General features: G+C 44.1%; 2 protein-coding genes across 3 annotated transcripts; one reads left to right on the top strand and one right to left on the bottom strand.

Moving 5' to 3' along the window:
* Positions 1–860: 860 nt before the first annotated feature.
* GEMIN5 (gem nuclear organelle associated protein 5) lies at positions 861–18483 on the bottom strand. Of its 2 annotated transcripts, none has more exons than XM_064387457.1 (28): positions 18270–18483; positions 18024–18178; positions 17147–17328; positions 16660–16811; positions 16316–16447; positions 15353–15485; positions 14802–14961; positions 13968–14180; positions 13196–13281; positions 12610–12704; positions 11860–11996; positions 10626–10699; positions 10061–10242; positions 9811–9950; positions 9232–9403; positions 8771–8998; positions 8175–8288; positions 7851–7979; positions 7456–7551; positions 7036–7173; positions 6534–6681; positions 6291–6410; positions 5237–5447; positions 4452–4709; positions 3723–3885; positions 2555–3113; positions 2018–2114; positions 861–1459 (listed from the first exon to the last, which is right to left on the bottom strand). In XM_064387457.1, the coding sequence occupies exons 1-28, from the start codon at positions 18466–18468 to the stop codon at positions 1304–1306; spliced, it is 4629 nt and encodes a 1542-aa protein (XP_064243527.1). In that variant the 5' UTR covers positions 18469–18483; the 3' UTR covers positions 861–1303. The 2 variants fall into 2 exon arrangements, with proteins under 2 accessions (XP_064243527.1, XP_064243528.1); XM_064387458.1 differs by having other exon boundaries at positions 16316–16444.
* On the top strand, positions 18482–24540 carry MRPL22 (mitochondrial ribosomal protein L22). Its single transcript, XM_064387469.1, has 7 exons — positions 18482–18590; positions 19287–19332; positions 20491–20626; positions 21768–21833; positions 22148–22225; positions 23068–23137; positions 24247–24540. The coding sequence occupies exons 1-7, from the start codon at positions 18563–18565 to the stop codon at positions 24456–24458; spliced, it is 636 nt and encodes a 211-aa protein (XP_064243539.1). The 5' UTR covers positions 18482–18562; the 3' UTR covers positions 24459–24540.
* The last annotated feature ends 1453 nt before the right edge of the window (positions 24541–25993 follow it).

The following is a 25993-nucleotide window of genomic DNA, read 5'->3' as shown; positions in this document are numbered from 1 at the left end:
GAATCTGAATTTGGGACATACATGCCTGAAGATGCTGAAGTTTGTTTCCTTTACCATTTATGATGTGCTCCTGGGGTAGCTCTTAGTGAAATGTCTTTGGAGTTTATTGTACAGTAGCTGGGGAAAGCTGAGCTGAAGAGCTCTGGCAGAGCTGTGTTCTCCCCCTGCTGCTCTCAGCACAGCTCAGTCTGGTGCAACATTCCTGCACTGCAGAGTGGCCACTGAAAGGGACAAAGCTGTGTGTGAAGTTTTCTGCTCCATCTAAACTCCAGTGGTTGCTGCTCTAAGTGCAGGAAGGCAGTTTGGTTAAGCACTGGCTCCCCCGCCTGGTTTTCAGGTGCTTTGTGCAGAATTTAGCAAATTCCAATTGGTGGCAACACTTCCTCTGTAATGTGTTCAATCAGTGATCTTGTTTCAGTCTAACCCTGGCTTTTACCTGCTGCTCTTGAAGTTGTTCTGAGGCTTTACTCAGCTTGAAGCAGGAAATCTGTCAAGATTAAGTTTGTATTTTGGCTGGAAAAATCTGGAACAGCTTTTGATCTAAAAATTCATCATTCCTTTTAATTCTTTACTGTACTTGAAACTTTCTAAATTCATGATGCACACTTTCCCCCATCAACTTTTTTTGCTGCATTTAAAACCTTGCTTCTAAAAATGACTAAGACAGATGCTGTGTTCACTAAGGCTTATGCCTTGTGCTTTTCATAGAAATTACTTTTTCTAACAAAACCTCTAAGTAAGCTGTAAGACTGGTTAAAATACTGCATGTTCAAGGCTGCAAAATCCAGAATTGGTTTTGGTACTTTCTAGAATAGCACCATTTTAGAGAATTTATTTCTACACATCAAATGAAATACCAATTCATGGTGATAGAAGACTTTATTTAAAGGAGAGAAAATAAACTCACAAAGCTTTTAAGAACAATACTGGCCTAAGGGTCAGTTTGCTTACAGAAACCATTGATTTTCCTGAGGGCAGCTACTCTTCCTCCTCTGCTGAAAGACTACACAGCTGCACAAAACTTTCTCTTGCATTTAAATAGCAAGAGCTTTCATTAGCATAGTGTCCAACAAATAAAAAAAATACAAAAATCAGTTATAACAGTTCACTCTACTGCTTTTCAGTTTTCTAACAGTCTCCTTAAATAAGTAGCAGTGGATGAGCACAAGTGGATGTGTATAAACCTGGCATTTTGTATCAGTAACAGCCACAGCCATCAAGAGAAGCCTTCACTTGAAGAAAGAGCAGCCCTAGTGTTCAGCAGCTGGAGGCAGCTCAGGGGAGACAGTTTGGTCCCCACCTGTCATGTCAAGAAGCTCCTGCCAGCCTTTTGGTAAACACCAGCAGCACCGTGTTTCCTAAGGAGAGCCAGAGCCTCTTCCTGCAGCTCAGCAGGACACTGGGATCCAAGGTGAAGGAGCACCAGGCAGCACTCCAGCACGTCAGGGAAGGGGAAGACCTGCAGAAAAAGGACCACGAGGTGATGTCTACAGTTTATATTACAGTTGTTCAACATAATCAGGCAGCTCTCCAAAGACACTGCTTTGTAGCACTCTCAGAACAGCCAGTCACAGATGCATTTTCTGTTCACATTTATCCAGGTTTGCCCCTTCTTGCCCAATCACCATGGTTACATGTTTTTGAATGTGTGCTGTGTACTTTCTATAGTTCCTAATTCATAAAGGCCATTTTATAGTTTAAATTTTTGATTTCGTTGTTTATAAACTTCTTTCATACATAAGCAGCAACAGATTACTCAAAATGCATGGCATGATCCATACAGGAGATCTCATTGAGTTCCCCCACACAGTAGCTTTAGCTATGCTTTCCAACTGCATGGGCAAAATTATTCTTGAAAGAAAAGCACCACCCTGCTGCCATGTGTCAGTTCTCTCAAAAGTGCCACAGGACCACAAGGAATGGCACTGCTCCTTTCTGTATGAAAGAGATTCTGTGATAAGGCTGCCCTTACAGAATGACTTTTTTCAAAACTGCAATGGCTCTTCTGAAAACTTACCTTTAAATTGTCTGGGAATTCAGCTAATTTCTGCTTTGCTTTCAGAAGCTGCTTTGTGAGCTCAGGGAGTGTAACTGGTTCCTTTACTTCATCTTTGCTGTCAAGAGAAGAGCAGGTGTCATGAGTAACTCCTTTGTTAGGTGACTGTGTAGCCTCCCTCCTGGACAAGGAGCACAGGAGAGAACTGGCCAAGTGTTTTATGCTCTAGCTCACTCCTGCCAAAGTCCCAAACCAACATTCAACAAAGAAACAGAACCCTTGTATCATGCTTAGCCTTTTCATTATCCTCCCTTTTTCAAGCTGCCCCATTTATTCACTGTAACAACACCTCATGCATCACAAAACTGTTCAGCTGCACTGAGCTTATGCATGTGGTGGTTGAGCCCAGGGGAAATGCAGGATTTCTGAGCTGTATATTCAAGTGTTCCTGGGTGATGGGCTGGAGATTAGAGGCAGTCTAGGCAAAACAAGAAATTTCCTGCACAAACACACAAAAAAGCAACACTTTTCAACACCCATCCCTGTGCTGAGTCTTACCCATTCATCTGGTTGCTGTCAGAGCTTGGCGTGTCTGATTCAGTCTCTGCACTCTGTTCCAGGTTGCCTCCCTGGGTGTTTCCATTTGTGTTCTGGAGATTGTTCCTCTGCTGCTGATGCTGGCGGATCATTTCTGCTAAAGTCTCCTGGACCTCAGCTATGTCCCTCTGGGTGTTCTGCAAGGCAGCCATCTCTTCTGAAAGGAGCACTTGGCAACCCTTCAGTTTTGACTGTCTGTCTGCCACGTCAGCTGAATCAGTTCTTGAGTCGCTCTGTGTCTCACCCTTGGAAACTTCAGTTGTACTGCAGAGGTTTTCACCCATCTCAGCTGCAGTTTGAACTGCTTCCTCAGGGGATGGGTCACCTGAAACACAGCTCTTCTCAAGAGCTGTTTGCTCACTGGGACCCAGCACAGCCTTCTGCAAGCCAAGGGACTCTTTGGGTGGGTTCCACCACAGCTCATAGAGCAGTCTGTAAGCCACAAAGCCCTCCAGACTCCTGCAGGCATCCATGCTCTGAGAATTTGTGCTGTCCAGTTTGTCTCTCAGCTCATCACAGCCTAAAGATGATAATGAGAAAAGGATTACAAATAGTTCGTGGAACTTTCCAAAGACAATAAGCAGATCTGGTAAATGAACCAGGAAACCCTGGAAACCCAAATCAGGGATTTACTCAGATGCTGGCAAGCAGTACACGAACTATGAAAGCAAAAACATCTCTGGCGTCTTTGTGAACACAATACTCTGTTCTAGCTAAAATGTTCTTATCAGCTACAGCAAATTTCCTTTGTCTCAAGCTGCAAAACACAAGAGTCACATAATCACAAGCCACAAACTAAATGCACTGCATAACCTAAAGAAAATGGAGGAAAACTTGGAGTATGTATTGCTGTGAACTAAACACAGCATTCTAATGTATCCCTCACAGAAGAGAATTCACTCATTTTCCTACATCACTCACACCAAGTGACACAGCTGAGCTTCCTTCCAGAGTCAGGAATTTTCACTGCCCAGTGGCCTTTGCACTAGCCAAACTCCACAAGTTTCCACAGACATGCCTATGTCTTGCTGCTTACAAACATTATTTAGCCTAGGAACATTACTGGACACAGTTGTGCTGGCAGGAAGGAGCCCTGTCAGTGACAGAAGAGACACAAGGAGAGACTCACCCTCAGGAAGGATGATACTGCAAATCTCCTGCATCAGAGTGAAATTCCCAGCATCAAAACTGCGGGTCACAGCCCCAAGAATACTCTTCACTGCCTCATCCCACACACCCAAGTGACAGCTCAGGGCTGCGAGGGTCAGGTCATGGGAGATATGGAAAAGCACCTAAAGGAAGACCAGAGAGCACAGTTAATAGTTTAGTGACAATGCAATTTACACAGTCTGCTTCATGCAGGAGATAGAGCATTTCTACTTCACCTGGAGCTGTAAAATCAGCCACTGTGCTTGCCTGTGTCTTAGTAAACAGATGAGAAGGGGGAGCAGTGATTCACTGGGGTCAGAGAAGAGCTGCAGGAGCACCAGTCTATGGACAGACCTTGCAAACTGTTTTGACAACAAGCAGCCCTACCTCCCCAGCAGTCCAATACAAACTCCTGAATCAGTGCTGAGACTACTCAGCTCTGTCAATGACTCCCACCCAGCACATCTCAGTGACCTCACTGCTGATCCCCACACCCCATGTCAGTTCCTACCCTGCACAGAAACAAACTGATGGCTACACAAAGCTGTCCCAGCAGCTGATCATCTCTCCCCCAGACTAAAACCCCATCCTGCAGAAGGGTGCAGACATCAGCTCCCTGGGAATGGCTGCTGCAACTCCACAGAGTGGCTGGGTTTACTGCCCATCCCCAAGCAAGGATTTGTGCCTGCACAGATCAAAATCCATTTACCTGCTTTGGGTGAGTGTTGCTGGTTGAAGGAGGATGCTCAATCCTGCGAAGCTGCTCCTGTGCACAGGTGGCTTTTTCAGTGGTGTCCATGCCCAGCACATTCTGCCACACTTGTGTCACCATGTCAAAAAACGGGGCCTCTCTGTTCAGCTCCCAGCTGTGGTAACAGGGGGGCACGAGGCTCTTCCGCTCACAGGGATTCCTCTCACTGAGGCAGCTGCAGAGCAGCTCGTTCAGGCAGAAAACCAGTCTGTGTCCCTTTAGCAAGGAGGGGAAAAAAAAACCACTGAGCTGTTGCAACCATAAAAACAAGCCCTTGCTGACCACAGCAGCCAGAGTGACTTCAGAACATCATGCCTGGTCTTGGTGACAGAGCCTAAGGGAAGTCAGAAGGAAACCTCAGAGCAAGCCAAGGTAGCCACCTGCTTCTCAGTCCACAAAAACATTTCAAATCTAAGCCTCCAGCAGCTGGACTTCCAGTTGGCTCATTTGTTCCTATAATGTGAACAGCAAATACTTCACTTCTTTCTTTTCATGATCAGTATTACACTTAAAAGAATCCCACTTTTCTCTACAACCTCTCATATAACAACAAGCACAGGGTCTACACACTTCCCCACCATGACCATTGCATAGGGTCATTCCAATATACTCCTAGAATATTTTGAAGCAAAACCAGTCCAAAGGACCACCTGTGGACTATTGAAAAATGAGAACTGGTGCCAAGTTATGTCAATCTGGAGAGACAACTCTGAAGAAGGTGGAAAGGAAAGGACCAGACTCACAAATAAAGTTTGATGCTGCTGAAGGACTTCCTGAGCTCCCACCCAGTTCCTGGATAACAGCAAGTCTTGGGCACATCTCAGAGACAAAGTTGTTGACAACTCCTCCTCCCCAGATATCAGAGCAAGCTCAGCAGCAGTTTTAAGAGATGCCACGTCCCCCTTTTTTGACAAGACTTTAACTGCATCATAGGGTGAGGAAGCTCCCAAATAACTGAAAAAGATAAGAGCAAAACAAGTTGATTGGTACTAATAGTTTTAAAGTTGTGTTGCAACACAGTAGCACAAATACACAAATGAAGATGACCCTGGATTTTCCACAGGTTCTCAACAAAGTTTACTACAGACATAAGGTGAACAATCTGATGCACAACCACAAAAGGACGTCACACAGCCTTAAAGTCAAGACTGAAATCTCTGGTGGTCTGCATGCCACACATGGCTTGGATGAGCAATAAAACTAAACAGATTCAGGAAATAAAGGTTATATGCAGCTCTTTGTCCCTACTGCATTTTGTACAAATCCTTTCACAAGTGTGATACCCACAAAAATGCCAGAACTGAAATCAGCATCAAGCAGAGGACACGACTTCAGCCAAAATATTCCAAGGGGTATTAGTAATTTTGGTAGTCACAAAGTTAAAACACTCCAGCTGGAGCAGGATAACCCAATGACCAGGATATTAGCTAAGGCTTCAAAAAACTCAAGGTGAACTGCTGCACTGAATGTTTCCAATGGAAACTTTGGAAATCTCACATGGTCTTTCTGTAGACAACCTAACCTTAGCCTTGCTAGATTAGTTTTCAAAAACTTCCAGTAATGTCTGTGCAAAGAGATGGCTCTACTTGAATGTGGCATTTGGACTTTCTGCTCTGAACTGCTCTCTGGAGCTTCTCTTCCCACCTACATTAGAGGAAATTGAGTGAGATCAGGCTCAGAAAGCACCTCAGACAACCAACGACCAGACAAATTAACAGATTTCAGCTGACACAAAACCAAGAACCTTCTTTGTTTGAGGCATGGAACCAATTCTGCCTTCTCCCCAGTAGCACTCACCATTTGGCAGCCATGGAATAATGACCATCTTTCTCCAGCAGAGCTGCCCAGCTGGTGTAGAGGTCCTTCAGCACTGGATCTTCTGGTCGCAGCCTGGCCTTGGCCATCACAATTGCTTCCCTAATGCACACAAGGGAAACCAGACAGAAGAGTTCATCTGTGTGCAAAGAGCAAAACCAAAACGCTCAATCTACCCCACAAAAACCCCCCAAGATAAAGTGCTAAACATAAACAGACAGCAACCTGTAAAAATTGTTCACTTTCAGGAGCTCGATAGCCTCATAGACTTTGTGGATGGACAGGAGATGGGAGGCAGCCTTCACATATTGCTCCTGAAAACACAGCTGCTTGGCAAAGGCTTCCACTGTCCAAACCCAGGCCTGGTACCCAACTGCAAAAGAGAAGGCAACACCATTGGTGGCAGTTTTATGGCTGGAAGAATTCCTGGGTGACACCATCACTGGTTTCTTCAATATCCACCTCTTCTCTGCCCCAGGTCAGTCTCTACTTCTTAGCCACCCTAACACAAGTCAATGAAGCAGGGCAAAACTAAGGCTTCAACATGACTGCAGGACTTCACTGCCAGTGAAGTAACTTAAAAGCATATTTAAACCAGCAGCAAGCTGTAAGGACTGCTCATCATATCACAAAGGACTAAATCCTGAGTTTCTGTCCAGAACCACCAGAATGAGAGGACCCTTGGCAGCCAATTCCACCAGTTCATGTGGTGCCAGAGCAAACATACCCATGGGTGACATGGCTACGAGCTGGTCTGTCAGCTGTCCCCTCTCAGCAGCTGCCTGGAGGACACCCTTCATGTCTCCTTTCCACAGCATGAGCTGCTGGAAGAGCTCTGCATGCCCATTCTCCAAGTGGTGCTTTCCTGTTGGAAGCAAACACACTTCCCATCAGCACGAGTGCAACAGCAGCATTTGTCACAGTAAAATAGCTTGGCAAAAGGGAAATCATTCAACCTCAAGATAGGGCAGGTTTACATCTGAAAGATGTAAAAACTATCTGGGAAAAAGATGTATATTCTTCTCACACATAGCTTCATTTTAATCCTAGACTGTAATCCACAGTAAAGAAAACTCAAGCATTTTTCCCAATTTGTTTTCTACTTGAATATAACAGTTACAGTAGACACATTCTTTATGCCACTTACCTTCCATATCAATCATCTTGTGCAGAGAATCCCTGTCTGTGAACAGCCCCAAGTGGATGGAATCCTTGAGGTCAGGGGACACATCTTCATTATTATCTAAACCAGGTAAGAAGAATGAATATTTAGGATTTAACACAAAGCTGGGGACAGCAATGTGCCAAGCCACAGTACCCCTCAAGTGCTGGCAAATACTTCTGTCCTCTACTTTCTTTTCTGAACAGCAGATTTAATAATTTGCTGGTCAACACTCAGATCTAAGTTTGATATCACACCAAGTCACACTCTTTGATAAAGGTGAGGATTTAAAAACATGTGCTGTGGTTGAAGTCAAGACCCTGAACACTTGATTTTGAGTACCTGAGAGCACCTACCCTCCAAGTATTTTATATTGGTACCTTTAGTTTTCAGACATGCAGCCAGCCTCAAGCAGTCCTGATGCAATTCTTCCTTTGATCTGTGATCCATTAATGTGCTGAAGGGCAGAATAGAACGAGGCTTCCTCTTCTTCAGAGAGGCATCAGGAGCTGAAAAATCAGACACATTTTAGTCACTGCTGCTGAAGTTACAGCAGAACTCCTCAATTTATTTCAAAAGCACCTTTTTCTTTCTCTGGCATTAATTTGGTGTCACATTAGGAAGGGAAGCTGCAGTCAAACAAGTCTAGAATAGGGAATTCTGCCTTGATACAGGACTGTTAAAAATCCCTGAAACATACTAACTTGGTTTCTCTTTAGGTGGATCCTTTTTCACAGGAGCAGCTTTCTGGGTCACAGAAGGCTTTGGCAAGCTGAATGAAGAATAATCACATGCAGGTGAAGATGTATCCCTGGACACTGTGGAGTCAAGTGATTTAAAAAAAGGAAAAGCAATGAATGGAAATGCACACAAAATAATTCACATATTCACATTCTGTTACATTAATTTTGAAATAGACAGAAACCAAGCTTTGCTTTGCCATAGAACTTAACAGCTTTTGAGAGAAAGGAAATACCAAGAAAATAAGAGAACTGTCAGAAGGCTAAATGAGATGTCAAGAGACACAATGAAGATCCATCAGTATTATAAGAATTACCAATGCTGATCAAAAATGACATTGTTTCAATGCAGTAACTCTGTCCATGAGGCCAGAATCTTGTTATCTAAAGACAGTTAAGTACCAATCTAGTTTAGAAAATTATAAAAGGCATTCCAGAGCCTTTTTCCTTCAAGTAGACAATTTCAATAAAACAAAACAATGAGAAAATCTGCATGAAAATTACACTTGGTGATGCTCTGAGGGATAGGAAACATTGAAGTAAGAGGATTTGATTATTACCAGTCACAGAGACTTTATCAGCCAACTCTGCCTCCTGAGCTTCTTTTTCTCCTTCATGGTCTGACACTCCATTTTCCTCCAGCAGCATTTCCTTCATGCTGTCATCTCCATTCATGGCATCATTTGCATCCTCCTTGCCTGGACTCTTGCCTACAGGCTTTTTCTTCTTCTTGGCTTTAACTTTTGGCTGTATACTTCTTTTCTTCTCTAATTCTATACTCTTTTTGCCTGTAAAAGGTGCAAATTTTAGTGTATTTATTTTAGTGTATAGCCCACATCTCAGGATCAACATTTACTTTCCAAGAAAGGACACTCAATTCAAACCTAGACACAGTTTATTCCTGAAGAGGAAGAGGCAGATTTGGAACTCAGCACAAGAATTTGCATCATTTCAACATGGCACCTCCCCAATTCTCAGCTCCAACATCACCTTCAGGGAAGATCTGTTTGAATACACTCACCTTGAGGAGGCCGTGTGTGCTCCTGCTTGGAGATGTGCCATTTGTGAACAGAGAAATCATCTGCTCCTGTGTAAACACAATCTGCATCCACTGGTGACCACTGCACACTCAGCAGGCGGCCCTGGTGCCCTCGGTAGTTGCAGAGTGGCTCTTCCTTCATCACATCCCACACCTTGGCAACAAGAAAGAAATCCAATTATTCAAAGTCACTTCTGCACCTAATACTCTGCATTTTCTCATCATTTGTACAGGTAGGAATTTCTCTTTTGGGATTTTTCAAACACCAACATGCACATAGAGAAAATGCAGGGCTTCCTTTGTTTGCACTGATACAGCTGCACAATATTTTTCTTTTCTAAGGATCCAAAAATGCTAATATGAAAACCTTAATGACTGGACTTATAAATCAATTCACAAATCACAACATAATCTGCATATCACGTATCCAGAACCAGCAGATGGTTAGCAAAGGTAAACTTGCAGTATTTCAATAGTTTATCTCACAAAAACAAGTTTTGCTCTTTGATAGATGTGGAATGGATGATTTAAAATACAATTCTGAGGTGCTTTGGACCATACCTGTGCAGTGCCATCATAGCAAGCAGACACCAATCTTCCCTCGTGGTGAGGACTCCAAGAAAGACTTGTGATTTTAGCTGTGTGCCCAGCCAGAGTGCGAAAAGGCTCTGTTATTGTCAAAGGATTTTCTGAAGAGTTCTCTGAAAGAAAAAAGAAAAACTATTAAGGAAGGCCAGAAAGACAAAACAGAAATAAGCAAAAAAAAAAAAAAAAGATGCCAAGATTTGGAATATAATCTGCAAACTGTTACCTACAACACTCTTCAGATTATGGACATAAATGGTGGCATTGACGGAGCCTGAAGCAATCAAGTAACTCAGCTCGGGCTGGGTGCCGTGCTCGTGGTGCCAGCGAATGGCATTGATCAGCTTGTGATGCTGCTGGATCGTGCAGAGCAACTTCAAGTTGGGTGCCTGAAATATTTCAATTGAGCTGAAATGTAAGAGCAACAGTGTAAGAATTTCAGTAGTTGGGGAAAAAGGGAACTTTTTTGTTCTATTGCACGAGCAGAATTGCAGCATGTGAATTAGAGTAATTGAGTTTGTGCTTTCTGGAGTCAACTCAAACGCTGGTTTCACTGATCAGCAAAAGTGCATTTCTACCATGAGTGGATCCTTAAAACAGAATTTAATGTGATAATGAGGATCCTCCATAGCTGCCAAGAGCAGCTACAACAAACAACAGCAGAAAATGCTGTATTATCATAATTCAAAGATCAAAGACAAACCAGGGCAACAAAAAGTACTTTTGCTCCACCACAGTGATTGCAGTCAAGATCAGCACTGACATCACCTTAACCCCCAGGTGGGACATACCCATCCTCATTGCCAAGAGCCAGGAGTTTGCCATCTGGTTTCCAGCTGACCTCTGTACGTGCAGGCAGCTTGTGCTGCAGAAAGAAGATACAATTATTGCCAAAAACTCTTAAATCTCTCTCACATACATTCAAGAGAGCAAGGCTGGCAGCTGGACAGAGCTGAAATTAGTCTGCAGAATGAGAAGTCATAACAATGTCCACTGCTTTTGTAGCAGTGACATAAACCTGAGCAATTAAGACTGAAATTACTGATGTAAGAACCAATGATTGGTGTTTATTGTTGTTTAGTTCTGAGAAATATTTTGAAGTTTTGTCTGGATTCCAGTAGGACATTGGTGTTTCATATCCTTACACTACCTGGAAAGCACCAGACATTGCAAGCAAATTCTTTCACACTTCAAAAGAAACCAAGTTTACTTTTAGTTATCCCTATTCATCTGAATTCAGAAAAAAAAGCTACTTACAATTTACAACTCAGATACTTAATATGATCATTCCAATGCCTCTGACATTACTCTCTTAACCCCCTGAGTCTTTACTCAAGGAAGAAGCCAAAACCCACCTGATACAAATCAATACCCCTGGACTGACTCTAATTGACTTGAAAGATCTGAAGATCCAGCCCACTTCATTTATTTTATACTTTCAATTTAGAAATGACTGATCACAGAAGATACTCAGTGACCACCAGCCACTCTGCACTGGCTGCAGCATAAATGGCAACAGCCTCCTGCTAAATCATGATTGCTTTTAATGAAAAATTTGTTTTAAAAAGTTCATGGTTGAAGCAAGGGAATTAAAGGAGTTGGTGTGAATAACTCATGCATGCCCACCACTAAGCCAAGATATATTCAGGATTATCACTTCAAGTGCTTTGAATCTGGAAATCTAGTATTTTAAACAGCCACACACAGTTTTAAACTCAAACTTTATCACCCATTTACCTTTCCCATGTAAATCATAGTGTAGAAAATGAAGCAATTGAAGCCAGAAAAAGATGTGCCATGTTGACACCAGGATAAAACAAATACCAACCACCCTCTTCAGACACAAATATATAAACTCTTTAAATAGTTTGAGTCAGTGTCACAGAAGTTCATCTGTGGAGACTGAGGGGTTCAAGTTTTTTGTTACAGATACATCAAAAAGGCAAAATCAGAAACAACTACAGGGCCATGGAAACTCTGGCATGGTTACTATGAATCCATAAAACCCCTCAAATTCACACTCACTTTGATTGAATTGGTGTCTCTGATGACTTTGTTGATGTCATTTGCTTCTCCGTTAAGCTTCCAGGGATTGTGTTGAAAAACAATTCCTTCTCCAGCACAACTATATAAAGTTACAGAGGGCTGTTCATTTTCATCTCCTATCCAACAGAGAAAAAGAGCTAATTACACTCTGTTCTTCATCACTCTTCACAGAGCTAATCTCTGCCACTATATATCAAAGCATTCTTTCCAAAAGCAATACCCATCCTTCAATTGCCTGTGGTCCAGCACCAGGAAATTCTCACAGTACAACCCTCTAGAAGGGGCTCTCATTTCTAACAACAGATCCCTCATAGCACAGAAACAGTAAAATTCCCTTTAAATTTTGGTCCCTAAAAGAAAAAAATCCAAATTGTGTAAGAAGGGCTAAAGTTCAAATGGCAGAAACTCTGGAAGCTGTATTTGATTTGAGGCAATTGCTGCAGGAAGCCTGTGAAGTTCCTGGCCTGTAACACCCTGAAGCAAGCCCAGAGGTGTGGGGCTCTACTCAATCCTATTTCCTGAAGGTACCAGAATTCACAAATGACAAGAGTTGTAGCCTTGCAAAACTGTTCAAAGTTCCTCAAACAGAACACATTCTTAGTTGCTCCAAAGGATTGCCACCATGCAAATGGGGCTCCTTCTCCTAAGGAAGGAGGGAATGGCAGCTTCCTGGCATCTGTGTGCTCTGCATGGACATTCTGCTTTGTCACAAGGTGCTGGAAGACTCACCAGAAACCAGAGGAGGAGTTGGAGGACCCCAGGCTAATGTGTACACTGTCTTCTTGTGGTAAGTGCTGGAGATCTGAGGTGGCTTGTTCTTAGCACTGGGCAGGAAGATAAGGAAGCAGGGGCAGTCAGATTTCAGCAAATGGAAATTAAAAGAAGGTAAAATGAAAGCAACATATTTGAGACACCAGGTGCTCTAACATTCTAAAGCCATGGCTCAACCAAGCTTTCTTTAACATCTCCTGTAGGACACTACTAAATTGTAACACAATTGTCCTGGTGACCTTCCCCTCCCTGCTGCTCCTCCTTCCCTGAAAATGTCTTTCTGGGTCAAGTCTTCCTGAAGTGATGCCCTCCCACAGGTGATCTCTGGTCATGCCATTCAATTTACCTTAAAGCAAGTTCACTTTACAAGCTTGCAAACGTAATACAAATGAAAAATGTACTGAAAATCCACCTGTTTCACTAATTTGCATTTAATCTCACTCATCTAACAGCAAAGGTATCCCTCAGGAAAGACCACACCAGCCCTGACTGGTAGCACACCAGCAGGATGTGACACTAATGAATTTGAAAGCTACTTTTTTACCTGCTGGACAAGGTGTCAAATATCCCAACTTTTCCATCATCTGTTCCAAAAGCCAAGGAGCCTTCCTTAGTTGGATGCCAGGATAACTGCAAGAAAAATGTAAAGAGACACAAAATTATCTAAGTTACAAACACTTTATTGCTAAATAATAAAAAAAGGAAAATGCTGAAACTGATGTGCAAGGACCTTATATCCCCCCTTCCAACCACAGCCACTTGATTTGATCACTCTGCTCTGAGTATCAAAGGCTTTCTCCCTTCCAGTTATGATGGGATAAGATGCAAGGGACTAAAGTCATTAAAATGTTATTTGAGACCTACATTGCAAAACAGAAATAGCTGCCAGCTATTTAACCAGGCAGTAGCTTTTGACCAACCAGTTAAACCCCAACTGAAGACACCTGTGTTGGCTGTATTGTTTTTTTTGTATCTCTCAAGCTTCCTAGCAGAGCAAGGACAACCACAGGTGAAGCAAGGAAGAATCATGAAGGAGGATAAAAGTGAAAAAGTAACACAACAGCCAGCAGGACTTCAGCTTATTTCCAGTAGATGTAAATGCAAGCTTCTAAGATTATAAATAGGTCTAAAAATTTGTTGCCAGATTCTAAAATTTACAGTATACAGAAAGAATTGAGTATAAAATGAACAAGGCTTTATCTCATTTTAGTTGGGACAAACCTTCAGAATGCAAGAGACAGAAGAACATCCTTAAAAAAAATTGAGTGAAAAGAAGATATATTGGGGGGAACAAAAGGAATCCAAAGCACACTTACTGCTGTAACCTTGGACTTTATGCTTTGCCAGAAGGTTTTAACATCATAAACGTTGTTGATGGACAGAGTGTTCCACACTCGGATCATGCTGTCCCCGACCCCGATGGCGAGGCAGCCTGTGTCCACGGGGGAGAAGGCAAGGCTGTAGACAAACCCTCCAAGGGAGGGCAAGGTCCAGCTGCACTCCAGAGTTGACAGATCCCAGCATTTCACCTGAAGAATATTTGAGGGACAAGGAATGGTTAAATACAGAGTGATTGACAGGACAAGAAAAAACAAAGCAGAAGTGAAGTGAAGAATCAAAGGGTCAAATGCAAGGCGTGGCAGGATGAGATCTGCACCCAGAGGATTCCCTGTCACAGACAGGGCTGCAGTAGAGCTGCAAGACTGGAATGGACATAATGAATTTATTTTACTAAGTTTTTCTCCCAATTTCAAAACAGGAGACACTCCGCTGCCTGTAAAAGACCAAAGATTGAAAAAAGACCTATAAAAAATAGATGCCTTAGTTTCTACAAGTACATTATTTTAAGAAGGAAAATCAGGCTTTTTAAAAGTGAACTATAGAGGAAAAGAAGTGAAAAACACCTTTCATTAAATGCTTACTATTCAACTCCAGAATGTCATAAGCATTCACTCCACCATGGTAAGAGATTGAGCTTATAAACTAACAGAAACATACACAACCTGTGCTCAGAACAAATGGTAGGAAGTGATGTCATAAAATGCTAAAATAAACCCACTTCTGGAGAAAAACTGTGGCCTAAAAGGATTAGTCTCAGTCAAACTGCATTGTACAGGCATTCCTATGCTAATTTTTTAAATGGTTCTTACATCTCTGTCCATTGAAATGGAAAAAAGGAGCTCTCTGTCTTGGTGCTTCACAGAACTGAGATTGAACACAATTCGGGAGTGGTTTTGTCCTTCTGAAGATCCCAGAAGAGTCCACTTGCGTTTGCCAGGCTGGGTCAAATTCCAAAGGAGCAGTTCTCCTCTGCAAAATTGAAATTAATTTAAATGTTTCACTTCAGAAGAACAACACAGGCCCTATATCGACCATATGACAAATATACAGCAAGCATACAGGAGTAATAGATTAGTTATAGACAATAGTAATAGACATCTGTAAAAAGCTACACACTCAAACTCCACCTGAAAACTGCCTTTTTTTCCCAGTAGATTGGCAAAACCACAATTAGTGCTATCAGCAGTCAATACTCAGATTGTTGGACAAACAGTAATTTTTTCCACGTCTGAACTCTAACTCTAGGCTTGTTTTCTCCTGTAACACTGGAAAGAAAGGAAGAAGGGGGGGTCTTTTCTACTCAGCATTTCCTTCAGCATGAACAAATGGCTCTGCAGCTGCTGCTGGCTGTCCCACTTACCCGAAGGCACTGGAGATGATGTCTGAGGGGTGGCCAGCAGGCCACAGGACAGTCAGCCAGATGCGCTCCTTGACCGCCGGGTCCACGGCCCCTCCTCGCCTCTTGGTGGGCGGCAGCTTCAGAGTCATCACACCTGAGGGAGCAGGAGGCATCACTGCACCTCACACATGGAAACTCTCAGGGTCTCAGGTTGGAAATGCAAGATGTGGCTGAGTGTGTGTTCTATTGCCATCTGTCAGTTATCCTCTGTTAACTGGGCACTTTTCTTTATCCCCTCCACAACCCATCCTCCCTCTGGAAAATATCTTCTGTTCATGCACAGTGTCACTGCACAGTCACGTGCACAGTGTTCCTGCACGTCTGATAAAATTCCATCATCCCACTGGGAGATGCTCCGCCCAGGGGGAGGAGCCAAGCATTCCTACCTGGATACAATCTGAGGCTTGGAAGACCACAGCAGCCTCTTCCGACTGGATTCCCAGAAGAAGACCAGGCCCATCTACAGCACCCCTGGACCTTCAGAGGAAAACTCCCCCCTTGTCCAGGATCCCTGCTCCAGCAGCACAGCTGGCACTGCAGGAGGGCTGAGCCACCATGGAATGGGACTGTGCCACCACCCTGACCCACAGGGTGCCAGGTCCTACTCTGACTCTGCCAGTGTTTTGCATTGCTGCATTTTAACTTTTTTCCTATTAAAGAACTGTTATTCCTACTCCCATATATTTTCCTGAGAGCCCCCTAATTTCAAAATTATAACAATTCAGAGGGAGGGGCTTTGCATTTTCCATTTCAAGGGAGGCTCCTGCCTTTCTCAGAGGACACCTCTCTTTTCAAACCCACACAAACAGATAGAGGAGTCCTGTGAATCTGCAGCTTTAATTACATTCCCCATGCTTTCAGCACACAAAGACAATTTGCCATTCAGGAGTTATTTCACCTTGTTACTGTTTCTCTCTTACTTACTCCTGCCTCTGGTACAGCTCCATATCCGTATGGTTTGATCCTTGCTTCCAGAGGCCAGGTAACAACCCTTCCTTGTGGCTGTGTCCTGGGTCAGCTCCCCGTTTGAAACTCTGCCTTCTTCTGAAGGAGCTGCTGAACACCATTGAAGTCATGTTATTATGCTTTAAAAATCAAAGCTTCATAAAAATGAGCTGAAAATTATACTGGTTTGTATCAGAACATATTTTGTTGAACTGATCAGTTGCTTAGCTAATTACTTACCTTCTGTAAAAAATTCAGTCCTCTGGAAGGACATTTACACGAACTAAAAGTTACTCCACAAGTTGTTAATCGTGTTCACCTACCCTGGAGCTCATCCTGCCAAGCAGGTAACCTTTCTTCCCCAGGCACAGGGCACCAGGCCAGACAATGGATTTCATCCTCGTGGCCTCTCAGCCTGTGCACAACTTCTCTCTTCCTGCTGATATCAATTATCACCACCATGCCATCCTTGTAGCTGAAAGCAGAGATTTAAATTAATGAAGGCACCCTTGGATGCTTGTGGAATAATATCCAAGGTGATTTACAAGCTCTTTCCAGGGTCACTATCACCCTATTAGAGAGAAGCCAGGCTGGACCATTACACTTTAACAGATTTCTTTGCCTTTGCAGGTTTATCAAATCTAAATGTTATTTCTACTTTGTTTTACTCCAAAACTAAAAGAACAGCCACCAAGACCTCTTGAAATTTATTTTTCAACCATGTAGCAAAACCTCACAATTAAATTCTTGCAGATGAAGAGTGGAAAACAAAACATAAGGAAAACAAAACATGAAGTAAAGAGCATTTACCCAATGGCCACCAGGTTTTCATGGTGAGGAGAACAGGTGAGGCAGAAAACTGTCCTGGGCTCTGGGAAGAACTGCTGGCTGTCATTTCTGTTGTGCCAGTAACAAACAATGACACCTTTCTCATCACCAGTCACAATCAGATCTTTCACAAGAGGGGACCAGTGCAGTGCTGAGATGGCATTCTGAAGAGAGAGCATTGGAAAGGTTTCAGCTGTTTTACTGCCACCTAACACAGAGCAACAGGCAGGAAATCATCTCTGAGCAGTGCCCAGCTGTTGTTTTGATTTTTTAAAGCTTTTTGATGTTTATATTTTTGTAATGAATTTTCTCAAATACTTTATGTAAATAAATTATTGTTTTGAATTCTTTTATAGAAGAGAAATTTGATAATTGCTGGTTTGTCCACTGTCATTGGAGAGGTACTACCGTCACCCTCCAATCCACTGTCACTTTTAGAAATCTATAAATGTTAGTCAGAAATTAAAAACGCCTTTTTTTACTCCAAGAGAGCAGCGTGTCCACGCTGTTATTTCGTGTCCTACAGCAACACCCAGCAGCGCTGTGGATTGTCCCCGAGTGCCTCTGCTCCTTCAGGCTTTAGAGGACGGGTGGAGCTGCTGATGCGCACTCCTGAGCCGCAGCAACTCCTTAAACACGCATTCAGCCTGCCCTGCGGCCACAGCAATGTGCTGAGGTCATTTCAGGCGAGCTGGGCTGAGCAGCAGCGAGCCCAAGCCGCGGGCTCGGTGCTGCTCGCTGCCAGCAGCCGGGACGAGCAGCGCCCACCACAGCGGGCCTGGAACTCGCCTCAGGGCAGAGCACCTCGCCGTGCCCCGTGAGCGAGCCCAAACCCCCCGTGCCCGTGCCCGTGCCCCACCTGGTGCAGGCTGTACTCCAGCACAGGGGACAGGGTCCCGCTGTCCCACACTCTGACGCTCCCATCGTCCGAGCTGCTGGCGCAGCGCCCGCCGTGCCCGGGGCAGTGGCAGAAGGCGAAGGCGGAGATGCGGTCCGTGTGCCCGAGGAGCTCCCCTGCAGCCAGACAGACAGACACCGTCACGTCCCCCGCATCCCGCCGTGGCCCCGCAGGCCCCGCCCGGGCCGGGGAAGGCTGTGACCGTACCGTAGAACGTGGGCGCGCCGGCGGCGACATCCAGCAGGCAGACGCGGTGCCTCGCCGCGAAGCCGAAGAGGCGGCCGTCGCTGCTGGCATCGCTGCAGCGGCTGCTGTACCAGTTGGGGGAGGCGGGCAGCGCCCGCACCCCCATTCCCGTTCCCATCCCCGTTCCCGTCCCCGTCTCCATCCCCGGCCCCGCCGCCATCGCCCCGGCTCCCCCCACGCGCTGCCGCCGAGCGCCGCGCACGCCGCCGCAAACTGTCGCAAACCGCGCACCGCCGCAAAGCGAGGCCGGGAAGATGGCGGCGCGCTGGGCGCTGAGCGCGGGTGAGGCTGAGGGGGCCCGGGCGAGGCTGAGGGGACCCGGGCGAGGCTGAGTGGGACGTGGGCGAGGCTGGGGGGACCCGGGCGAGGCTGAGGGGGCCCGGGCGAGGCTGAGGGGACCCGGGCGAGGCTGAGGGGGCCCGGGCGAGGCTGAGGGGACCCGGGCGAGGCTGAGGGGACGCGGCGCTGCTCCGGGAGGGTCTGGCTGGAGGGGAGAGCCACCGAGGTGACCGGAGGGGTGGGACAGCTCCCCTACGAGGAAAGGCTGGGAGAATTGGGGTTGTTCAGCCTGGAGAGAAGAGGCGTCAGGGTGACCAAGGTGCCGCTTTCCAGTGCCTGAAGGGAGCGGCCGGGAATGATGGGGTGGGAGTGTTTACAGGCGCCTGGAGTGACAGGATGAGGGGAATGGCTTCAAACTGGCAGCCAGTAGGTTTAGGTTACATATTATGACAAAATCCTTCCCTGTGAGGGTGGGCAGGCCCTGACACAGGTTTCCCAGAGCAGCTGTGGCTGCCCCTGGATCCCTGCAGTGTCCAAGGCCAGGCTGGACGGGCTGGGAGCAGCCCGGGATGGTGGGAGGTGTTCTGGCCATGGCTGAGGGTGGGGCTGGGTGGTCTTCAGTCCCAACCCCTTCCATCCCAAAGCATGCTGTGGTTTTCCCATTCTGTTCATGCCTCCCTCACTTTTCCATCCCTTCAGGTGCTGCCTGGGCTCGGGGTCTCCTCAGCTGGGCACGGCCAGAGAGGTGAGTCTGTCCCTGTCACCCCTGCCCTGGTGGTGGCACAGGCACTGCCCTCTTGGCCACCCGGGGCTGGGCTCTGGCTGCCCTGCCTTGGCCATCTGCCCCTCCCTGGAGCTCTGGTCACTCTCTGCCCCCTTCTGAGTGTTCACAGCTCGTGCCATCATGGAGGTGTCTCTCTCCTCACTTCTTTCTGTTGCACACCCATGTTGTCTCTGACAGGTCACACAAATGTGGTGTCTGTGCTGTCCCCAGTCACTGCTTTCTTGACTTGCTGAAGTTTCCCCTCCTTCTGGAGGAATCCCAGAGCTGTGCTGTAGGAGCACTGGAGCTGCCAGCTGTGCCCCTGCAAATGCCTGAGAAAATGTCCCATGACATTGAAACATGTGTGCCATGCTGATCTCTGCTCACATTTTGTTGTGAACAGTGTGAACAATGCCCTTTTGGCACGCTCTCTCTGCCTGTTGTTTTTAAGATGCTTTGCATGGGTTGGCCACACACACAAAGGTGTTCAAGGCTCAGGAAAACTCACAATATTTGGTCTTGAACTCATCTGTTCATTGTAGTCACCAGTGGCTGCCCACTGCTGCTTTATCCAGGCAGAATCTGTTTTTTCAGAATCTGAGGTGAGCAAACTGCCTGAAAATTGATTTATTGCTCTCAGCTGACTGGGTTTTGGATTGACCTGATTGTGTTTTGGAAGTGGTTTAGAACACCTCTCTTCTCAAATTTCACAATGTTTATAAACCTCCAATGCTCTGAGATACTCAGCCCCTTGAAAAACTAGAAATTTTCACTGCTAAATGTGTTGGTAAAAGTTAAATAAGCATGGAAAGTAGCTTGGGGAAGGTACAAATGGTTTGTGTGAATCCTGAACCCCACAAGAGCATCAAACAGAGTGGCTGTGGCTTTGTGTGACAGTCTGAGGACACTTAATGTGGACACTCATACCAACTTCATGGCTTGATTTATGAAATTTGAGTCTTGATGAGTTAAAAAGCCCTTTCAGCATAACTATAAAGGATTCATCAGTTTGGGTTTTTTTTGTGTACAAATGTGCTGCTTCTCTTTCTCAAGACAGCAAGTTCACAATTTTCCAGATGAACTGGGCAGGGACAAAGAACTCTTGTGTTCAGCAGCTGAGGCTGTGGCCTTGCCTTGCAGGTTTCTGCCATCTGGGAGCCTTTTTCCTCTGTCCTGCATCCACACCAGCACATCTCTGCAGAAAATTGGGAAGTGGGAGAAGAAGAACAGGATTGTTTACCCTCCCCAGCTGCCTGGAGAGCCTCGCAGACCAGCTGTAAGGATGCACCTGGGATGTCCTCACCTGAGAATGTTTAGCAATTTCTGGACAGATTGTCACTGTCTGCACAGGGTGACTGCCCAAGGCTCTAGTCTGAAAGCTTGTTTGCTCATTATTTAGGATTTTGTTCAGTTTGGATTTATTGTAGAAGTTGATATCACTTGGAATGATTTCCATCTCTAAATTATGTTGGAGCCTAGAGTTACTGGGAGCTGCTCACCCACTCAGGGTCTGGTTCAAGCTGTAAGGGCCCATCCTCTGTTTGTAGAAGTTTCTACAAGGAGGTAGAAGCTGTACTGTCAAGAACTGATGTTCTGGAATTCCATTGTTAGCATTTTTCTTCATTAGGAATTGATGTGTTGTGACTTCTGTTAGACACCCTGCTGAGCAAAGTAAAAGTATTAAATTGAAAAGAAATGGGCTTCTTTAGGCATGTATTTTGTGGGCCATGAGCATTTATTGATTGCTTTTGTGAACATTGTGGCCTAGGACATGGAAATCCCTGCTGTGGACTGTGCTGACTGGTGCAGTGTGTGTGAAAATGCAGCTATTGACAGAAGGGCTTATTAAATCAGTGTTTTCCCTGTTTATCAAGAGTTCCATCTCTTTCAAATCTGTATTGATGTTAGATTCTAGCAGCTGGTGCTGGTCCCTGTTAGCAATAATGTTAGATGGGTCTGTGGAGGCAGCTCCTTGTGCCAATCAAACCTGAAACCCTCTTCACTTCTCGAGGGCTAATTAAGTTCGTTCTGGTAATATTGTTTATTTGCTCTCCCAGTGAGTGGAGTTGAAAGCAGGGTAATATTCTTAAGGCTGAATGGGCAGGTCAATCTTTCCTTCTAAAGTGGGGAGAATGAGAGGAAAAGATGGTGATAAACCTTCTGATTATCTTTTTCAGGGACTTCTGCTTATAAATAAGTTTCATAAGATTAAGTTAAAATTTCCTGTGTGCCAGCACTTTTTTTTTAGTGCTTTCAGTTTCAAATGTCAAAGCTATGCCTGATGTGCTGTTCTCAGAGTAGGCAGAGCCATTTTTATTTTATTCCTAGTAAGAACATAGATTGTGCAGCAGACATGGATGCTCCATTCCTGTTTTCACAGCAAAATTTCTCATCCTTTAACTCCTTTTTGCCCTTAGGAAATATATCACTGTCGGAGGGAAATAAAATACAGCAAAGATAAGATGTGGTATCTGGCAAAACTGGTAAGCAAAGAGTACTTTGTACTGTACTTGAGAGAATGCAGAATTTCATTGCTGTATTTGTCTTAAGAGCCTCATTCAATCACAGTTTAATGAGCACCTTTATAGCAGAGTGCTGGGGATGAGCATGGATCTGGACAGGGAATGGCTGCTTGTAGTTTGGTTTAGCTGCAAGGTATTAAATTGATGAAATGGTAATTAAGGAAATGACAGAATTTTTGTTTTTATAATACCAGTATAATTTAAATGTTGTCTTCTGAATAAGAGAAAGGAAATACTTGTAAATGCAGAAGTTAATTTTAACACTTTGATTGCAGATAAAAGGAATGTCCATTGATCAGGCTCTCGCTCAGCTGGAATTCAGTGACAAAAAGGGAGCAAAGGTGATCAAAGAGGTAAACAGCAGTATTCTTTAACACTCCTGGTTTCCAGAAAACTTGAAAATCAATAGCTGTCACCAGAAGTTTGGAGGTGTTTCTACTTCTGTGAGTTTTTGTGTTTCAAGTAATCCTGTTGGGAGCACATTCTAACAATGTATTTTTGTTGCAGTCATGTAATGTTGTGACTTATGAATATGTTGGGGTCACTTTTGCTGTCTGTTCTAACTTGACGTGGTGATAAATTCCATGTGGGTGTCCTCTCTAGCAGTGCTTGGTGCTAAGTTCAGGTAAAAGGTGCAGAATCCTGGTCACTAATGGCTGCCACATCTGTGTGCTTTGGTTCTTAAACTGTAAGAGATGAGGGACGTTGTTAAGGAGAGGACTGAGTTCTGTAAAGGCACAAAAGCTTTGAATACACTGTGGTAGTTTGGATTCTCAAATTACTCATTTTCTTGGCTGAAGCATTGACTTCTGGTATAATTATGGCAAAGAAATGCCCTGTATCAGCTGAAAAGACTGAATGGACCAAGTTCATTTTGCCCACCTTGGAATTTATTTCTAGTCAGATGTCTGATTACTCAAAGGTCTGTGGAGGGGAGGCTGACAAATGCTGGTGGAAACCATCTTTTCCACTCCCTTTCCTCCCCAAAAATGTAATAAAATTGTCCTGAGGCTTTTTCATTCTATGCAAGGAACATCTTCATGTAAAAGATGCTTGTCTTTTAACAGTTTTTATCTTCATAAAATACTTTTTCTATAACTGACTTAAACTTGCAATTTCTTTCATGTTATCTAGAGATAAGAAATAGCATTGCTTAAATTCCTCAGTATTTCCATTTCTTTACCTTTTGTTACAGGTTCTGTTAGAAGCACAGGAAATGGCTGTAAGAAAGCACAATGTGGAATTCAAATCAAACTTACACATAGGTACATTTTTTTAATTTAGTGCATTAGAAAAATGTCATCCTACTCCTACCCTGTGAAAATGCATTATATTTAATAAGGTTTTGATGCTTAAAATCACCAGAAGTGAATAGAGGACAGTTTCTGCTAAGCTTAACTTTACAAAAACATGAAAGGCACATGTTTGCAGCATTTTTAAGATGGATGTATCCATCTGAGAATGGAATTTCTGCTCCCTGTTTAACAAAGGAAGATGCCTGACAAAAATGTGAAAGATTGGACAACAAGAAGCAAAGAGTTTCTAGTTATTAATGTTGCCAGTCAGAGATGCTGGAAGCTTTGTCTGTGGCTGGTGCAATTTGATTTGCAGGATCAAAGTTAAACTTCCATCAGACACAGGATAAAAAGTAAATGGGTAATGACAGTAAACTTCTTAATAAAAAGGCTTGTCTGTAGATGATTTTCAGGATTAGCTTGTAATAACTAAAGTGCTTTTTAGCCTAGAAAATATTAGAGAAATGTTTACTCTTAGGTGTTTTGAGGACCAAAATAAAAAATCCCATTTTGTCTAATAGGGGATAAATTTTACTCAACTGACCTCATAAGCTTAAAGTCACCTGGACTGTAGAGAGATTTGATTAGAATTCTTTGGAGCCTTCCAGGCCTCTGCCACAAGAAGGCTCAGCTGTAGTGCAGGACTGGATGTGCAGATAATGAAAATACCTGTGATGAATGCAATAAAGGGAGAAAGGAGGGAAAATGAAGTCTGTAAGACTTTGCAGGAATTCATGAGACAAACTACTGAAAGGCAGTGAAACGAATACCACCTTCAGAAGAGCTGTATAATCTAGTAAGTGCTCAGTGTGATTTGTCCTTCACCACATATTTATCTTCATGTGCCTGCTTTCTAAATTCCCCTTTTTGGCACTCCTGAAGAGCGTTAATGCAGCTCACGGGTTCCTCTGCAGCAGCGACCTGCTAAATGTAACAGAAGAAAGATGGAGGGGAGAACCCCAAGTAGAATTAACTTCCTAGAAGCAGCCATGAAAAACACCCTGACAAGACAGGTGTTTTATTGCAGCTGTAGCAGTTTGTTCTTGCCTGAATAATCTCCCCTGTCCTTTCTCCTGCAGCGGAGTCGCAGACGGGCAGGGGCCGTTACGTGAAGCGGCTGCGCTACCACGGCAAGGGCATGTTTGGCATGATGAAAATCAGCAGGTGCCACTACTTTGTGAAGCTGGTGGAAGGTCCTCCTCCTCCCCCAGAGCCACCGAGGACTGGCTTTGACCAAGCAAAGGAATACGTGCAGCAGCTGCGAAACAGAACCCTTGTTCACACACTGTGATACAATTCAGTGGCTGTATAGGTATCTCATGTTGGGCAATGTAATTGTACAAAGGAATCATTAAAGTCATGGTTTAGTTATATCTTTGGTGTTGCTGGAGCTGGATGATGTGAGAAAAATCATGGGTTTTTCCTTATTTGTCAAGTGAAGGGTGTGGAAAAATCTTGGGAGCAGCAGATGTTACTTTTTCTGAGTTACTTGGACCACAGCATTCAAGCTGGACCCTGGACTGTCAAACCTAAAACATGGGGCTGTTATAAAGCTTGGTGTCTCTGCTATGTGTGGTGAGTCTTCTATTGTAAAACTGTGTGCTTGACAGTCATGCTGCAAGATCAAACCTCAAACTAAAATTTGACATCTTAAAGTTACAACACTGGAAGAAAACAAGTAACAGTGGACAAAACCAAGTAGCAATAATATTTCAAAATATCAGACATCAATTTTTGGCTTATCTGGGATGTAACAGCCTTTGTTGTGTGTCTTGGGACTTGTGTCTGGGAGAGGGAAATAAAATCCTTGGAAGTTCAGGCTTTGGCAGTCAGTAGGTGGCAATATTTAGTTTGTCGGAGAGGAGGTGGCAGCAAAAACTTCCAGAATGGTCAAACTCTTGGATTTTGCCTTAAGTTGCATTAATAATCTGATACAGGCACGGAGTTCAGGCTGTTCTCTCTGGAAATTCATTGTGGGTAACAGGCAAAATCTGGAGAAAAGCTTTTTTTGGTGCATAATTCTGCATTGTCTGGAAACAAATTGCTTTTGTAACATTGAGAAAAGTGAAACACTCCATGGATTTCATATGGAATGGCTTGTAGCATATACAAATCAGGCTTTCAGTTCTCTGGAAACAATCCCATTTTTATCATTACTTCTTTGAAGAGAGGAAGACTGAGATTGATAGGGGGAATCTCATTTCACTCAAGTCAGATTTTCAAATCGATGGTCAGAACTGGTGAACATCAGCATAAAAACAGAATGAGCAGCTGCTTGTACATGCAAATATCTGATATTTAGATCTTTCTTTTTCATTCTGGGAACATCAGAGTGGGAGATAGCTCGCTTACCTCACTTGGGTCTTTTTACTGCAACAACCCATGGTATCTTTTCTTACATGTGTTTACTTTGGTCAGTATTGGATGATGGGAAAGGGACAGTTCCTGTAAGGACACAAATTATTTTTATTGTCTTAACAAAGGTTGGTACAGAGTGATTTCTTTTGGCTACCAAATAAAGGGTTTCATGATGTTTAGAGTATTAGGGGACAGTGAAGTTACACAAGGAGCACATTGAGAGCTCAGTACCATCAATGGGGGCCTATTTGCAATCTGGTTCTCTGCAGTGCTCTTTCAAACACATTTCTTGCTGTAAAACCACGATTTAGTAACTTGCCTGAAAGGTGTGTTCTGATAAAACTCTCTATCTCTGCAGTCCCTGATGTGTGTTTGAAGAACTGTTTCTGTTGTAGTGTGATAAACAGCTGTGCTGGGCTCTGCCAGCTGCCCTGACACTCCTCTGTCACAGTGAATCTCTTACAAGTT

The sequence above is a fragment of the Passer domesticus genome, chromosome 13 (genome assembly GCF_036417665.1).
Source record: "Passer domesticus isolate bPasDom1 chromosome 13, bPasDom1.hap1, whole genome shotgun sequence".
Lineage (NCBI taxonomy): Eukaryota > Metazoa > Chordata > Aves > Passeriformes > Passeridae > Passer > Passer domesticus.
Note: the sequence above shows the minus strand (reverse complement) of the source record. Positions and strands in the feature narration are given on the sequence as shown.

Excerpts from the sequence above, each read along its gene's own strand:
- GEMIN5 (XM_064387457.1), bottom strand. The coding sequence starts at position 18,468 with ATGGCGGCGGGGCCGGGGATGGAGACGGGGACGGGAACGGGGATGGGA. Across the intron at positions 6,682-7,035 it reads CGTAGCCATGTCACCCATGG|TTGGGTACCAGGCCTGGGTT; the intron begins GTATGTTTGCTC and ends TCTCTTTTGCAG. Across the intron at positions 1,460-2,017 it reads AATTCCCAGACAATTTAAAG|GTCTTCCCCTTCCCTGACGT; the intron begins GTAAGTTTTCAG and ends CTTTTTCTGCAG.
- MRPL22 (XM_064387469.1), top strand. The coding sequence starts at position 18,563 with ATGGCGGCGCGCTGGGCGCTGAGCGCGG. Across the intron at positions 20,627-21,767 it reads GAGAGCCTCGCAGACCAGCT|GAAATATATCACTGTCGGAG; the intron begins GTAAGGATGCAC and ends TTTTGCCCTTAG. Across the intron at positions 23,138-24,246 it reads CAAATCAAACTTACACATAG|CGGAGTCGCAGACGGGCAGG; the intron begins GTACATTTTTTT and ends TTTCTCCTGCAG.